This window comes from Prosopis cineraria, unplaced genomic scaffold, assembly GCF_029017545.1.
Source record: "Prosopis cineraria cultivar Desert tree isolate PC_DT_omini unplaced genomic scaffold, ASM2901754v1 PC801, whole genome shotgun sequence".
Classification (NCBI taxonomy): domain Eukaryota; kingdom Viridiplantae; phylum Streptophyta; class Magnoliopsida; order Fabales; family Fabaceae; genus Prosopis; species Prosopis cineraria.
The window spans coordinates 2,969-18,987 of NW_026556126.1; the positions used below are offsets into that span (position 1 = coordinate 2,969).

At 31.4% G+C, this 16,019-nt stretch overlaps 3 protein-coding genes and 1 long non-coding RNA gene across 8 annotated transcripts; all 4 read left to right on the top strand.

The window, feature by feature from the left end:
- Positions 1-1,184: 1,184 nt before the first annotated feature.
- On the top strand, positions 1,185-2,599 carry LOC129298412 (beta-amyrin 28-monooxygenase-like). Its single transcript, XM_054936823.1, has 3 exons — positions 1,185-1,518; positions 1,640-1,951; positions 2,439-2,599. The coding sequence occupies exons 1-3, from the start codon at positions 1,185-1,187 to the stop codon at positions 2,597-2,599; spliced, it is 807 nt and encodes a 268-aa protein (XP_054792798.1).
- LOC129298413 (beta-amyrin 28-monooxygenase-like) lies at positions 1,187-4,591 on the top strand. 2 transcript variants are annotated; one of them, XM_054936824.1, is made up of 5 exons: positions 1,187-1,518; positions 1,640-1,951; positions 2,439-2,726; positions 2,809-2,999; positions 4,042-4,591. In XM_054936824.1, the coding sequence occupies exons 3-5, from the start codon at positions 2,624-2,626 to the stop codon at positions 4,336-4,338; spliced, it is 591 nt and encodes a 196-aa protein (XP_054792799.1). In that variant the 5' UTR covers positions 1,187-1,518; positions 1,640-1,951; positions 2,439-2,623; the 3' UTR covers positions 4,339-4,591. The 2 variants fall into 2 exon arrangements, with proteins under 2 accessions (XP_054792799.1, XP_054792800.1); XM_054936825.1 differs by having other exon boundaries at positions 2,812-2,999.
- Positions 4,592-4,970: 379 nt separating this feature from the next.
- On the top strand, positions 4,971-6,689 carry LOC129298414 (uncharacterized). The gene is made up of 2 exons (XR_008590348.1): positions 4,971-5,756; positions 5,918-6,689. It is a non-coding gene; the product is annotated as an uncharacterized LOC129298414 (long non-coding RNA).
- Positions 6,690-8,807: 2,118 nt separating this feature from the next.
- On the top strand, positions 8,808-12,339 carry LOC129298411 (probable S-adenosylmethionine-dependent methyltransferase At5g37990). 4 transcript variants are annotated; one of them, XM_054936819.1, is made up of 3 exons: positions 8,808-9,044; positions 10,647-11,336; positions 11,751-12,339. In XM_054936819.1, the coding sequence occupies exons 1-3, from the start codon at positions 8,973-8,975 to the stop codon at positions 12,105-12,107; spliced, it is 1,119 nt and encodes a 372-aa protein (XP_054792794.1). In that variant the 5' UTR covers positions 8,808-8,972; the 3' UTR covers positions 12,108-12,339. The 4 variants fall into 4 exon arrangements, with proteins under 4 accessions (XP_054792794.1, XP_054792795.1, XP_054792797.1 ...); XM_054936820.1 differs by having other exon boundaries at positions 8,888-10,305; XM_054936822.1 differs by having other exon boundaries at positions 8,936-9,044; positions 10,179-11,336.
- Positions 12,340-16,019: the final 3,680 nt, after the last annotated feature.

A 16,019-nucleotide genomic window follows, 5' to 3' on the forward strand; every position in this document is an offset into this window, starting at 1 on the left:
TGTGAAACAATTGTATGATTTATCTATTGAAATAATATATGATTGTCTGACCAAAACAAGAAAAAAGAAATAATATATGATACGCGTTCTTCGATCATTTATTTATACTTCTCTTGTTACTTATTGCCACTTGCATGCATATTATGGAAAAGTCTACGAGAGTAACATCAAAGACAGAGAATAATAATATTAGTTATTACTATAAAAAATAATAACCTGGTTCTCCAATGGCTTAAATATTTTTTAAAGTTTTTGTTAAATTAATTAATTGCTAGTTGCGATGGGTCGTCACATATACCTTCTGAAACTTGGGACGGTCGCTTAATAATGCACTTGAAAAATTTCCCTAACCAACTTTGTCGTCGTCTATAAATTAATCCACTGGATGGTAATAATCTTTCCCCTGTAATGTACCTCTACATACTATTCTTCTCTGGCATAAAATTACTAACATGGGCATAAGATGAATGGATTTGAATCTGATGAGTGGTCTAAGTTAATTTAGTTAATGAGCATCTCACATGTCATAATAATAATTATTTGATTTAGTCAAAACAGTTGTTAGGAATTTTGTCATATGATATTCATAAAGTACTAAATCCCATTATTTTTGGAGGGAATGACATGTGTAAGGAGTATCCTGATAATGAATATTGTTTTGAATTTTTTGGATGAAAATATATCGAATTTTGATTCAGTGATTATAGACACTAAGCGTTTGTACCATCTGAATCATTAAAATCTATATCAATGGTTTAAACAAACTCATTCATTTATTAATGTCAAGTAAGAAAGTATGAATTTAGAATTATTGATATGAATTTTAACGATTTTAATGATGCATATACTCAATGTTTGTACTAATTACAGTCACCGAATTCAGATCTAAATATATCTCAATAATTTTCAAGTATTACCAAAATCTAAGACTGAGATACTCATTAAATGAGTGTATTTGTCTAGATGATCAAATATTAATAATCACATTAGTGGATATATATATATATATATATCAATTATTTATATATTTGGCTGACTTCTAATTCTAGCTTAATTAATTGGATGTGAGTGCCGTGTGTGTGTATTTTATTTTATTGTATATTATGGCATCTAAGAATTAATGCATCACTACTTTCTATATAATTATGGAGCTAAGTTTTCGACTTCAAGTGCCACTATACGTAATGGAGCCTCTTTTGCTTTCAATTTGTGTCATCGTTTTCACTCTGGTTTCCCTATTTGTTTACAACGCAAAGTCCCATGGAAAATCCAAGAACCTTCCGCCTGGTAGTTTCGGGTGGCCCTTCATCGGAGAAACCTATGAGTTCATCTTCTCCAACCACGATAAGTTCATAAGTGACAGAATGCAAAACTACTCTTCCAAAATATTCAAAACCCATCTCTACGGCCAACCCACCGTCGTCCTCTGTGGTCCTTCCGGCCACAAATTCATCGCTGCTAATGAAGGAAAGCTCATGACCGCATGGCGCCCAACCGCCACCCGAAAGCTCTTTCAAAGTAATTATATGTTTGTGTGTGTGTATTCTGCATATTCTGAAGATCAACTTCGTTATTTTTGTCTAAACATTGGTTAATTATTTGTCTCTCTCTCTCTATATATATATATATATGTCAACAGGTGCGATGCCGACAGGTGACTCCATCGTTTCACGCCAATCCGAGATCCATTTGGTTCGTGCGCCTGTGTTCATCACTCAAGAAGCTCTGGTGGCTTATGCTTCGGTCATGGATGGTATGACGAAGCATCACTTTGAGACGCACTGGTTCGGGAAATCACAGGTTGAGGTTTTTAGCCTTCTCGAGCTTCTCACAGTGGGCATAGCCACAAGACTCTTCATGGGCCTCCAAGATCTTGATTGTGTGGCTAAGATGGCCAAGTGGTTCGGCCACATCGCTCAAGGCCTCCACGTTCTCCCGTATGAGATTCCTGGTAATTAGTTCTTCATCCGTATCAATTTATAAGATATTTTTGTGATAAAATTACATGTGATCAAGTTGTATAAATGTGGGTGGTCTTTAACTTAATAACTAATATAAAATAAAGGAGAGTGGTTTATAAACTTAACTTTAAAATTTTGAGTTCAGATGGGTTCTCTTTCTATTATTCTTCGTCTATTTGTTTGCTCTCCACTTCCAGTAGTCTCTCCTCTTTTCATAGCACACGTATCAACAAAAGTTCTTATATTTTATGACACCAAATCACCAATTCAACAATGTCCTGTAAATGGGATGGAAGGAGTCCAATTGATCATCAGCAGTAACCAAGTCATACGTGTTCATACCATTGAAAATTGAGTCAACTTAGCATTTACACTATTAACGAGGTGTTCTGATCATGTTTTGGCTATGATTTTAACAATTAACGCTTAAACCAATTATTTATATCATATCATGTCATTGTTGTAATATAATTACAGGGACTACGTTTGGTCGGGCTATGAAGGGGAAGAGAGCTGTGATGAATGAGATTATGAAGTTGATAAATGAGAAGAGAGAGAGACTGGCCAAAGGTGAGATGCCAACCGATATATTGTCGTACATGATGGTCAGTGCAGATCCGAGCGGAAAGATCAGATGAGATGAAGAAGTTGCTGATACAGTTATGGGATTGACTACAGCAGCTTTTAACTCTCCATGCATCGCTTTGACGTTCGCCATGAAATACTTGGCAGAAAATCCCCAAGTTTACCAAAGGATCAGAGATGGTACGTACGTGGGGTGTGTGCGTGTGTATAAAATCTGTTTGTGATTCCTTTTTCTCGGTTGTAATTGATGTCTGATTAAAAGCAGAGCAAATGGAGATTGCAGCATCTAAAGAGCCTGGAGAGACTCTGAGCCTGAACGACATACAGAGGATGAAGTATTCATGGAATGTGTTGTTGGAAGTGATGAGAGTGATCCCTCCTCTTCAGGGAACCTTCCGAGAGGCCATGTCTGACTTTACATATGACGGCTACACTGTTCCTAAAGGCTGGAAGGTAGGGTCCAATATTATATTATCATGAAACCAGACTTCATTGAACAAATCCATGCCCCCCCCCCCCCCTTTTTTTTTCCGTCCGACAAGCTAACATGCATGTTTTTAGATCGTGGGATATAAGCAGACTTGTCTTGATGTGACATGTTTCCATAGGATGGATTTAACCTTAGTAAGATATATGGTTTCTCTTTTCTTGAAAGTAACACTCTCAGTGTCACAATTTATAAGAGCACATCTGAATAGATTTGACATTTCAAAATACAGAATAATATAATAAAAATAAGATTTCATTAATTATATTTTTTTAATATTAATCTTCTCATTACATTGCCTTCTCAATTTTTTTTACAAATGAGATATTAAATGAATGACATTTTTTTAGGTTTATATTTTTTTAAAAAAATAAGGTTGTAAAATATATTTAAAGAGTTTTATTGGTATATATGATTTTATCTAAAAATGTATTATATATTACTCCCTCTGTTTCAAATTATAAAATATTTTTTCTCAGTTTACCTTGGTTCAAAAAAAAAGACACTTAGTAGGTTTTGAAATTTTTTCTTGTTTAACCCTTATACTTATTAACTTGGTTTGTTATGTAGCCTGATTGATATTTATTATATTTTTCTTACTCTTTATGATAGGCAAAACTTTATTAGTCTGCAAGGAGGATTATGTTTTCTCATGTTATCGTATTTCATTAAAAAAATATTATTCCTCTCATTTAATTTATTATTGACTATTTGGAGAAAAGGATAGAAAGAAAAACTCATGATACTTATAATTGAAAGTATGGATTTTATTGGTATTTGAATTATAATTAAAAATGTCTTATATTTTGAACTAAAAGAAGTAGAATAGAGGTAGAATAAGTTAATTTCAACTAATTCATGCATATCAGAAAGTGTTGTTAAGACATTAAAGTTGTCATAAAATTGAAATAATTCTTAATACCACACTATTAGTAATTACATTACGAAAACCCCATATAATATCTCCTTCCTTACGCACATAATACGTTTGGTTTGTGGGTGAGGCAGGTGTATTGGACGGTGAGCTCGATCAACAAAGACCCAAAAATATTTACAGAACCAGACAAGTTTGATCCAACAAGGTTTGAGGGTGAGATTCCACCATTCTTGAATATGCCATTTGGAGGTGGTCCAAGAATTTGCCCTGGAAAAGATTTTGCGAAGCTTCAAATGCTCATTTATCTTCATTACGTCGTCACCTTCTTCAAATGGCAACTCATCAATCTCAATCCCAAGGTTCTTGCAGCCATGAACGCCTTACCACTCGATGGAGTTTGGGTGCGTCTTCAGCGCTGTGCTCAATAGACGAAGCAGTCCACGAAGCGGCCTCCTTTATACATTAAAAACAAAAAAGATGAAGCAGCCACGGACACATCCATCATATATATGTGTCATGTGTGTGTACGTATATATATAATCTATACAAAAAATTATACTAATACAAGAATAATAAAAAAAGAAAAAAAAAGGGATAAGAGAGGACATGCATGAGTTGTGGAGATATTGTAGAGCTTGCAGAAATATTTGAATAAATCGTGTCGATATCTCCCAGTTAAAATCGTAGCTAGGTTAAGATATATTGTGTTCTGTCGTGTTATGGACAAGCATCATGGCATCGGGCTTAATTGTTTACATACATACATACATACATACATATATATATATATATATATATTAATAATTGTTTTATGGTGGCATCGCGTACGCTTTAATTTGTCATTGCACAATTGAGTATTGACTTTGCTTTAATAACAGTTTTGACTTTCAATAACAAATAGGGAGAGGATCACATTTAAGGATATGTGAAGAATATTATTTGCAGAAAAGGACAAATATAATAATAAGTAATCATTCAAAAAAAAACAATTATATTCTTATTTAACAACAATCTATTTCAGTTGGGAAAAAAAAAACAACAATCTATTTCATATTGATTCTTCACAAATTCCTTGATATGATTCTCCCCAATAAATATCTGTGCATCCATTTCACCAATTTATTCCCTTTTTTTAAGTTTCCGAAACTGTTATTAATTTTATGATTTTAACATTACAGATCTGAATCATGTGTCTTTAATTAATTCCATATAGAATTTCAGTGGTGCTTTTAATCCATTCAAGAAACTACTAGTAATGAGTGGAGTCTTAAAAAGTTTAACATATAATGAATTAAAATATTTTTTCTCATTATTGAATTGTAATATATAATATGAATCATGCCCAGTGATCATTGATCTTTGGATTTAACAGAGTTCCAGCTAGGAAAGAAATGAAAAAAAAAAATACTTATTTTCTAGTCAATACGCAAGTCAACCAAGCTACAATAACTTATGAATTTCCTATTACTATATATAATTAATAAAGCTCATTAATTCTTACACTTTAGGAGAACAAAGAGCATAACTAGTTTTAACTTCTTCGGATTCATGATATCTGGAAATTCTATTACTTTCTGAGTGAAGCGATCAAAAAGCTCATCAACAATTCCACGTCCGAAGTGCTGCTCAATCAGATCTCCCAAGAAAGCTCGTAACATGGAGACAAAGTTGGAGGCTTTTGGGGTTGAATAAAATTCTTCAACTTTCAGTGTCTCAATCCGCTCAATACTGAGACTCTCATTCTTCTCCAGGATTTCCTTCAGATTCTTTGCAGGTGAATAAAAGAGAGGCAAATTGAGTGAGTCAATCTTTTTCTTCACCCACTCGTCCCTGCATCATCATCCATGTGAGCCAGATTTTAGTTCTCTCTTTTCTTTTCTTATTTATAAATCATCTCCAACATATTTTAATAAATTTTTATCTTTGACTTTATTAAATATACATACTTTTAACAACGTATTTTCTTTCATATTTAATGAAAGTAATATGGGAAATTTCTGATAAAAGTGCATGACATGAAGATTAGAGAAGTAATTCAGACGGTTAAAGGCTTCTCAATTACCACTCTAGCCATGTCCATGAGAGTAGATCCAAGAAGCTCATAAGCCCTAGAAGGATGTATATCAGATTCGAGAATCACATCAGGCACAGTAGCGATCTGAAGCGCCATTAGCCCATTGCTCACAAGCTCTTGCGCTCTAGCATGCAAAAAATTCTCCAAGTCAGCTCTGTACTGTGCTAAATACGCATCTTCTACTTCCTTAGGAGCATTTACGTGATGACTCCTTCCTTTGTTAAATGCACTGCAGCTTCTATCTGCAATCTCTTTAGGAACCCTAGAAAGCCAATGAAGTGTTGAAGATGAGTGGACAAAATGGAGAGTTTTCTTTGGGAATAAGCGTCCAAGGAAAGAGCCAGGAACCCCAGAAGCGAAGTAGTTTCTATTTGGAGGAAGCTGCTTGAAGAATGTGTTGAAGTTATTTGAAACTTGGTCGTTGAAGAAGACATGGAATTCTGGGATTTGATGAGCAGAAAGCTTCTGAGTTTTGTAATAATATTATTTTTCTATCAATTCTGTTATGGTTTGCATTGCAACAATGGCATTAGGCCCAGTGGAGCAGCCAAGGTCAGCAATCCGAATGACGTTTGTAGGTCCAATGTATGTCATGGGATCAAAGTTCTTGACTATTGCTTCCTCAATCAGTTTTTTGTTAGCTTCAAAAACTTCTCCCTGTAGAAAAAAGACACGCAATATAATTAAATGATAAGTTTGAAATCACATCGCACAATCATACATATGTGTGTGTGCGTGCGCGCATGTCACTGTATTAAAATGTGAAGAAATTACCAGTATGCAGCAGAAGCTTAGTTTATTGAGAAGAAGAGGCAATGGCATATGAATTTGATGTGCCATTAATTAACATCGTATATAAGTTAAAAGTACAAGTTTAATACCCGAAAGGAAGAGTTTTGAGCGTAGCTGTGAGGACCCTCTCCTCCTGTCATTGCAAATGATGATTGATTCTCCATATATATTAGCTATTAGATGGTGTCTTATCTACCTGCATGATTTTTCTTCAGTGGTAAGTTATTTTGTGAACCAAGAATAATAATACCGCAGAACTATGACAAAGAGAGAGAATATACCATACGAGTTTATTAATTCTGTATAGGAAAACACAGTTTCCTAAATGAAAACAAGCTGTAGAACTTGAGCTTTCTGGTTAATGCAAGAAGCCGATGCTGATGCATTTATATGCATATAGGAGTGTGTCTGTGTGTGTGTGTGTATGGTGTTCAAGGATATCGTTGTTGGGTGAGTCAAAATTCAAAACATGGCTCCCAAGCTAGGCGGGTGAATTGAATTTTGTTAATTATTTTACTTTTCAAAAAACTTTACGGTTTTGTGGAGTTTACTGCTGCATGTTATGATAATCATCAATGATGTCAACACACTTCTGGCTTTGCTCATCAACGACGTCGCTTTATTATATTATTGGATGCTAGTGACCTTAAAATTTGGATTTAAGAGGAGAAGAGGAATAATATATAATTCATCTGGAGTTATCACTACTTCGCAGCCATGCTTCTAATAATAGATCCAAATTATTGTTTGAATTTTTTATCCTTGAGGAATTTTTGTTGACCAATATACTTGAGGAATTTTATTGTTATACATAAGAATACATATATATATATATATATTAACTAATTATTGATGATAGAAGTTAAAGTTGAATCAATTTTAATCAAGCAAATATTCTGAGAAATAAAATATCCTAAATTGAAAATTATTATTAAGAATATAATATATATATATATATATTATATCATAAATTCAATTTAAAAATAAAAATAATTATATATATGTAACTCCCATATTTGCAATTTAAAAATCAGAAGATGATGATGATGATGATGATGATAATTAAATATATATAATTTTCATTAAAAAAATTCATCATATCACTGCCCATTCAAATCATCAAATTTGTTTAAATAAAATCTGAATGGGCAATAAAAGAAAAATTTAACTTTGAGTTCTTACATTTTATTAAAATTTTATTGCTTTTAATTTCTATACTTTTATTATTTATTATTTTAAATCTTTTCAAGATCCCTACACTTCATTTATAAAGAGACTTAAAACAATAATAAATAAAAATATAAAAATTTAAAATATAAAAAATATAAAAATTAATAATAAAACACCAGCAAAGTGTGAAAATGAAAAGTTACATTTTTTTTACCGTAAAAGTTGTTAAGTGGAGACACGCTTGATCCAAGTCGAAAATCGGATACAAAGATGTCGTCATTGATGATCAAAAACAGCCGTCCTGTGACATCAGTGATTAGCATTACATGTTGTAAAAGTCAAGTGCTTTCGAACACTTTTCCAAACCACAATCGAGGCATCAAAGTTTTGAATATTTCATGGCCTTTTCATATATTTTTAACTTTATCTTTAAAAATATTAATAAAAAATTATTCTATAAATCAAATATATAAAAAAAATTTACGAAATCAAAAAATTATTTTAAAATCTATATTTTTATTAAAATATCAATTACATAGGTGTTAATTATTGCTCCTTTTAGCTGTTTATAACTAGCAAGGCAGCAATTACTATCAAGTAACAATTAACAAATTTTAATATAATAAATTGATAACTTTAACAAAATATTATATGGAAATTTAAAATAAATTTATGATTTTATAAAAAATTGTATTTAAATTTTGGCTTAAATTTTTTGGGTAAGATCGCCGCAGAGTTACTTTGTCGACAAGAAGTTTATGACTGTTCAAAAAGAAAAAGAAAAAGAAAAAAAAGAAGCAAGTTTATGATTGAACTCCGTATCTATCCATCTGACTATCTATATATTCAGAGAGTACTCTATTACCTTCCAACTCAACCAGAAAGCTCAGGTTTTCCAGAAACTCACTGGGGAAACTCCATTCCCACAGCTAGCCAATTCAGTGGTAGATTCTCTCTTATTAATTTCTTCATTAATTGAGGTAACTTGCCTCGTCAGCAGAGAGAGAGAGAGACAGAGAGAGAGAGATGGAGTATCGTTCTTTTGCAATGAATGGAGGAGAAGGTCCTCGCAGCTATGCTCAAAACTCTTCCTTTCAGGTTTGCTCATTAAACTCAACGTGTTCATCATGAGTTTACCAAAAACTGACTGCTGTACATATAAACAAGCCTTAATTTATTTCCTCTTCACATTGTTCTTCTTAGTATATATATAACCTGCTGTAATGCTGTTAGTTTTACTTTTTCTTTCTGGATATTAATTTGTGCTACTCACCAATTAATCCTGGAATATTCCACGAGCCGAACACAAGACGAAACTTTGTTATATATAAAAACAAATAATCTTGAAAAAGGATTTAATAATTAATTAAATGATGCAAAAAGTAAAAGCGATGAACCAGCTAGTGAGGCAAACGCCAGGGACCATGATTCACTTATCAGAATGATTTACTTTAATTCAATTAATTATCTTTTCTTTATTTATAGTGACAATTGTTACTAAAGTATTCTAATTACTTCTCAATATATTAGGGTATATTTAATTAAGGATAAATTTACTTTTTCTTATCCTATTCAGACCTTAAATAAATCATGAAGCCATGATCTACAAGCCACCACAGATCCTAAATTATCTCTAATTTAATTATTTATGTTTATCTCTCAAAGTCTAACTTAACTCTTCATCTCTTAATTCATTGAATAGCCCACAAGCAAATTATATAGTGAACGTTCCATATAAAAAAGTAATTAAAATAAGCAAGATAAATATAAATATAAATGAAAATATATTTTTCATAGATAAGAAATTAAGTTTGATAAGAAAAATAAATGAAAGAGTAAAATCTATCCTAATCAAGTTATAAAACAACTCACAGAGGTTAAATTAGAAATCTCAATTAAAAACATAAATAAAATCTAAAAAATAAGGTAAGAGAAAAAATTCTCAGTTTGAAAGATTTCTTCCAAACTTTATAATATACCTCTTAATCTTCAGATATGAAATTAAAATATTTGAGAGATTTTTAAAAGATTTATTTATAATTAATTCAGCCTCCGGAACCCAGGTAGATCATGCCTCTATTTTATATGATTTGCAATATCTGATTTAAATATATTTAATTATCAAATTGCGTCTCCTAGAGTTTAGGTTTGCGTGCAGTCGGGCACCGTTATGTTATGTCCACGCGCGGGTAAAAGTCGAGGCTCCTTGTCCGTTTTGTTTTTCACGCGCAGGTGAAGAATGAGAGCTTTAGTTGTCCACGCGCTGTTATGAATTGCGCAAAGGTTTCTGCGGACATTCGAATGCAAGGGGCACGATTCTTCTCGCTTTGGTTACATCCGCAAGCAGAGAAGCTCTTTGGTATTGTTGTTTGCTAACGGATGACTTCCTTTAATTTGGGCCATTTATATGTTATTTTCACTCCTTTTTCCTGAAAATACTGCAAAATGCTAAGTGAGGCCCTTTTATCTATATTTATCCTTTTTTTCAAGCATATTATTCAATGAATAAAAGGGTAGAAAATATATATAAATTTGGGTAAAATACCCCCTTATCAACGATGACACAATGACATGCATGTGTATATGTTCCCTTATGTCTTTCCCTAATCTTAAATTTATATTAACTTTGTCCTCTCTGTATGACACGCACATGAAGTATATATCCTCGCGAACTCAGTGATTGTTGTGTGTTTTCTGCAGAGAAGCGCGTTTGAAGCTCAAAAGAGGTTGATTGAAGAGGCAATAGCCAATAACTTTGATCCCATGACGATAACTACTTCTGGGTCTAAGAACCTCATTACTATTGCTGACTTAGGCTGCTCAACAGGTCCTAATACCTTCATAGCAATACATGCCATAATAGAAGCAATAAAAAACCTTTACCACACAAGTAACCTTCCTGCTGCTCATTATCAAACCCTAGAATTCCAAGTCTTCTTCAACGACCAAGTCTCGAGCGACTTCAACACACTCTTTAAGAACCTTCCTCCTAACCCTAATCGATCCTACTTTGCTTGTGGGGTTCCTGGCTCTTTCCGGGGACGCTTATTCCCAAAGCAATCTCTTCACTTTGTGTATTCTGCTTCAACACTTCACTGGCTCTCTAGGGTTCCCAAGGACATTATGGATCGAAGTTGCAGTGCTTGGAACAAGGGAAGGATTCATCATACGGATGCTCCGAAGGAAGTTGGAGAGGCGTATGAAGCTCAGTTTAAAGAAGATCTTGAGAGTTTTCTGAATGCAAGAGCAGAAGAGGTTGTCGGAAATGGACTTATGGCACTTCAGATACCTTCTGCACCAGATGTTGCTGCTGCTGATGATGATAAGGAAATACATCCTGCTAGAGTTTTTGAGCTTCTTGGATCTTCTCTCATGGACATGGCCAGAGTGGTAAGAATTCTTAAGGAACCTTAGCTTATAAAAGCAATGAACTTTGAGAATGACAATTCTCTCATTTTTTTAAAAAATACTGTTTTTGGAATTTCTTTTCAGAACATAATAAAAGAAAATTTTATTTGATAGGATACTGAAATTTTTAGTCCCCAAATTTACCTTAACTATCAATTTAATTGGTCTTTCAAATTTAATTTTTATCATTTTGGTCTTTTGCATTTTTCTTAACTTATCATGCTAGGTTTTTAAATTTTAAAATGCAAATTAACTCTTGAATCAATTTGATATGTAAAGTATATATATTGATCACTTGATACATATATGTAGTTAAATGAGAACAAATTAATTCTCGAATTAGTTTTTTTTTCCCCTGTCAATCTAGTCCCTTATGCTGTATTCAATTTTATGCAGGGAATTATGACAGAAGAAAAAGTTGACTCGTTTAATTTGCCCACCTTTTACTCACCTGTTAAGGGCATGAAGGAGATTCTTGAGAGAAATGAGCATTTCAGTGTTGAGAAAATGGAAGCACTGAATCTTAAGAACTTCTATGCAGTCCCAAATGTGTACACATTTGTTTCCCTTTACAGAGTTGTGATGGAAGATTTGATTAAGCAGCATTTTGGGGCTGCCATTGTTGATGAGCTCTTTGATCGCTTCGCTCAGAAAGTTCTTGAATTCCCAGATATCATGAACCCAAGGAAACTCAAAATAGTCATGCTCTTTGTTCTTCTTAAACGCAAGTCGCAAGCAGAGGGCAAAGTCTAATGAACATCTTTTGAACTGGAGTTTTCTGTTGAAGTGGCATTGATCAAAAGGAGAAAGAAAGGGACTTCCTTAGTTCAAGTTCAAGTATAGGTTCCTCACAAGGTGTTAATGAAACCAAATTACTTTAAATTAACAAAATTTGATTACAATTGATTTGATTGTGGTTTTCAATTGAGTGGGTTTATTGAACAAATTACGTTATTGATCAATAGTGAAATTTAACTGCACATAATTTATGTGATAAAGTACACAATTTTTTGATGTAAAATTTGTTATATTGCCCAAAGTTGATGTTTAGCATAAATATGATCATATTAAAAATTTATGCACTATTGTGAGCTATATATGAAACTATTTTTACAATAAAGCAAAATATAATTAAAAGATGCAAAATAAAATTTTATAACCAATAAAAAATAAGTAACTATAACAATGAAATTATAAATAACCATATATTTTTTCACTCGCTAATGCTTAGAAGATAAAAATGTAAATAATACTTCCTCCGTTTAAAAATATAAGATATTTTTAACAAAATTTCACTCTTAATAAAGTAATTATCTACTTTTAAACTAACCTTATCTTTTCATATTTACCTCTATTAAACACCCCACAATTAATAAACATAAAGTCATTATCAATAGAAAGTACTTTAAAAAAAAGATAATAATTACAACTCAAAAGATTAAAAATACTTTACATTTAAAAAAATATTTTATATTTTTAAACGGAGAGAGTAACTAATTTTATTTTATAATTTATAAGGCTAAATGAGTAGATTTTTTGAAAAAAAAAAAAAAAAAGGCTTTCTACATTCAATCAGACTCGAAACGAGAGACCCCATGAAGCGGTCCCCCTTCTGCTAAAATCAATGACACTCAATGATATATACAACGTATACAACTTCAGTTTATGTTTATTCTTAAATAGTGTCCTTTCATTGATTTCGTGTTTTAGAGCTTGATTTTGTTCTCACTTTTTGCTTTTAGAAAACTATTCTATAAACCAATTTATAAAATTTATTTTTCAAAATAAAATAAAATGAAAATCTATTGGGTTATGTTAATTTTAAAATAATCATTGAATTAAAAAACTGATTGATAATAATGGTTGTTATTAGCGGCTAATGTAATGGCTTATGATTATAATTGGTCAAGTTGAAAAACAAATGTAGTATAACTTGAAAAACAAGGAAAAAAAATTTAAAATGTTTCTATTTTTTGAAAATAGTTTTGAAAATAATTAAATCCAAAATACTTATCCAAATGATTTTTTAAATGTTTTGTTTTCAAGTGCAGAAAATAGTTTTAACCAACAAGGTTAGATTTAATAGAAGAGGCTAGTCTTTCACAACATGACAAACCAATATTTAAATATTCATTGAAAGATGAGCCCACTTGGTCCTAACCTTATCTCAAATAGGATTATTATCTCTAATAAAAATGATATGTATAAGCAATTTAGTATAGAAATATATGGTCCCATCAAATATTATGTAAAGGCAAATATAAAAATGAGATGTCATCACACTACCAAAAAACACTCCATTACTTGACAGTAATATTTTGCCATACTCAATGATTATTAATCATAAAGTAAGCAGACGCCATATATTACAAACCCTTTACTTAACAATTAATAACCAAATAACTATCAAGTATAGGCTTTTAGGCATGGCTTTTGGTGAGTTTTAAAAACTAATACTTGACGATTATTATGAAATAACCGTCAAGTATTTGTGATAAAAAAATCAAGCCTGGTAAAAATTTATGAATACTTGATAGTTATCTCATAATAACCATTAAGTATATATTTGAGAATACTTAATGGTTGAAATAACCGTTAAGTATACTTGAAGGTTATTATGAAATAAACATCAAGTATTTATAGAATTCTTATTTTAAGAGGGTTATTCAAGCAGCCCATTGCATATTTACACAAAAGCCAAATACATAACAGCTAGCCAACAACCAAACACAAATCAACCACTATTTTTATTAAAATTACTATCTAAATATATTAAAATTCATATATTATTCCAATACTTATAAGAATCTTTATTACACAATTTTTTATGTTAATGAGGACTATTAATAATGTGTTATTAGCTCAAAGTACATACATATTGTATTGAAATTGAAAATTTGATTAAGTGTCTAGATTTTACGTATTAAAAATATTTTGGTTCAAAAATGAACTTTCAAAAAAATATTAAAAAAATTGATAAAATATATTTCAAGCACAAAAGAGGAGTGGTTAAATTAAATTTTATAAATTTATTTTAGTTTAAAAGTAATTATATAAAAGTTAAACACTTTTCATTGACTTTCTCAAGTGTGTTCATTTGACTTAGTTTTGAATTTACATTTGTATTTGAATTTTGCACATCTTTGTACACCCATTGTTTGGACATTTTTAATAAATATTTCCTTCTAAATATGAATAGAATACTGCACTTTAATTAAATTTTACAATGTTACATTTTATTAAATTGAATTATATGTATTTTGTGACACAAGTGAAATGTGCACATATATATCAATTAACCAAATCTGATTATATATGGAGTGAAAGTGCTTTCATTAGAGGGAGTAGATCTAATTAACTTGTTGATGCTACATATGATTACATTGACAAGCTTTAGAATCATCTACAAACCAACAAGAACATGCCACCTTGCAAGCCTCTTCTATATGACCTGAATCTACTTGCATTTATGTTTTATTTTCTTTTATTTTAATTAAGTAAAGCTGAAGTCAAACTAAATTTGCGTGCCATTCACTTTAGATTTTCAGATCAAACACAATAACTCACTTCATCTTCACACATTCTCTCACTTGTTTTTCATTTTCTCTCTACATGGTAGCACCATTTTTTCATCATTCCTCACTCAAATCACCACAAGACACGCACCATTCTTTATATATCTCTTTCATTTTGCTCATCCTTTCCCCAAGGATCTAAGCCTCAAATCTCCATAATGTGGTTCGACCTCTTCAAGACCTTTAAGGATTTCATAGAGATAGAGATGAGTGGCTAGGCTTTTTGGTGTAATCCTAAAGAGATAAAGATGAAGAATGAATTAAGAGCTTCATGTGGCTAAGCTTTCCTTGTTTCCTATACTCTCTTCTCTTTTCACTTGATGATTAGATACTTTTGCCTAGAGTTTAATTATCATTACCATATAATTCCATTATGAATTTAAGTCTTTTGTAAAGAGAAGAGGGTTGTAACATTATTTTCTTGTTTGTCCATGGATGATTTCAGCTACTTGATGAAATATACATAATCTTGTATTTTTTTATTTAGTGAATTGCTTATGTTAGTTGATATTGCATAATCTTGTGATATTAATACTTGTCATATTGAGTAGCTTAGTATAATTTTATGATTGCTCTTATTTGGTCTAGGCCATGGCACATAAGGAGAGCAATTTAATGGCACAATTGATTAATTCTTATACCAATTAATAAAATGAACTAAGGGCTTTAGTCTAAAACTCAAGGAGTTGAGCTAATTAGGTTAATTAACTTAAGATAGTTTTATTGAATCAATGCAATTTTGGTCAAGGGGAGGTTTAATTTGGAGATATAATTTGGTTTAATTATTAAGAAGATAATGATTTCAATATTAAATAATCTCTAAGGTGCCAACTTCTTAAAAAGAAATTTTAAATTACTCATTTTAGGCCAAAGTTTAATTACTTGTTTGGTAGGAAATTAGATAATTCAACTTCAACTTTTAGGTAACTTATTCCACTAGTTAACCTCTTAGTTAAATACAAACTACTCTTTAATAAATAACCTAGGTTGACCCTTACTACATTAGGGTTAATTTTAATAACTATTTTGATTAGCTAAACGACTAGCTTCTATCGTATACCTAAACGCTAAACCATAAAAAATCCATAAT

Bases quoted from the DNA above. Each gene is read 5' to 3' on its own strand.
- LOC129298412 (XM_054936823.1), top strand. From the start codon at position 1,185: ATGGAGCCTCTTTTGCTTTCAATTTGTGTCATCGTTTTCACTCTGGTT. The intron at 1,519-1,639 runs GTAATTATATGT...ATATGTCAACAG, and splicing joins CACCCGAAAGCTCTTTCAAA to GTGCGATGCCGACAGGTGAC. The intron at 1,952-2,438 runs GTAATTAGTTCT...ATATAATTACAG, and splicing joins TCTCCCGTATGAGATTCCTG to GGACTACGTTTGGTCGGGCT.
- LOC129298413 (XM_054936824.1), top strand. From the start codon at position 2,624: ATGGGATTGACTACAGCAGCTTTTAACTCTCCATGCATCGCTTTGACG. The intron at 2,727-2,808 runs GTACGTACGTGG...TCTGATTAAAAG, and splicing joins TTACCAAAGGATCAGAGATG to CAGAGCAAATGGAGATTGCA. The intron at 3,000-4,041 runs GTAGGGTCCAAT...TGGGTGAGGCAG, and splicing joins CTGTTCCTAAAGGCTGGAAG to GTGTATTGGACGGTGAGCTC.
- LOC129298411 (XM_054936819.1), top strand. From the start codon at position 8,973: ATGGAGTATCGTTCTTTTGCAATGAATGGAGGAGAAGGTCCTCGCAGC. The intron at 9,045-10,646 runs GTTTGCTCATTA...TGTTTTCTGCAG, and splicing joins CTCAAAACTCTTCCTTTCAG to AGAAGCGCGTTTGAAGCTCA. The intron at 11,337-11,750 runs GTAAGAATTCTT...AATTTTATGCAG, and splicing joins TCATGGACATGGCCAGAGTG to GGAATTATGACAGAAGAAAA.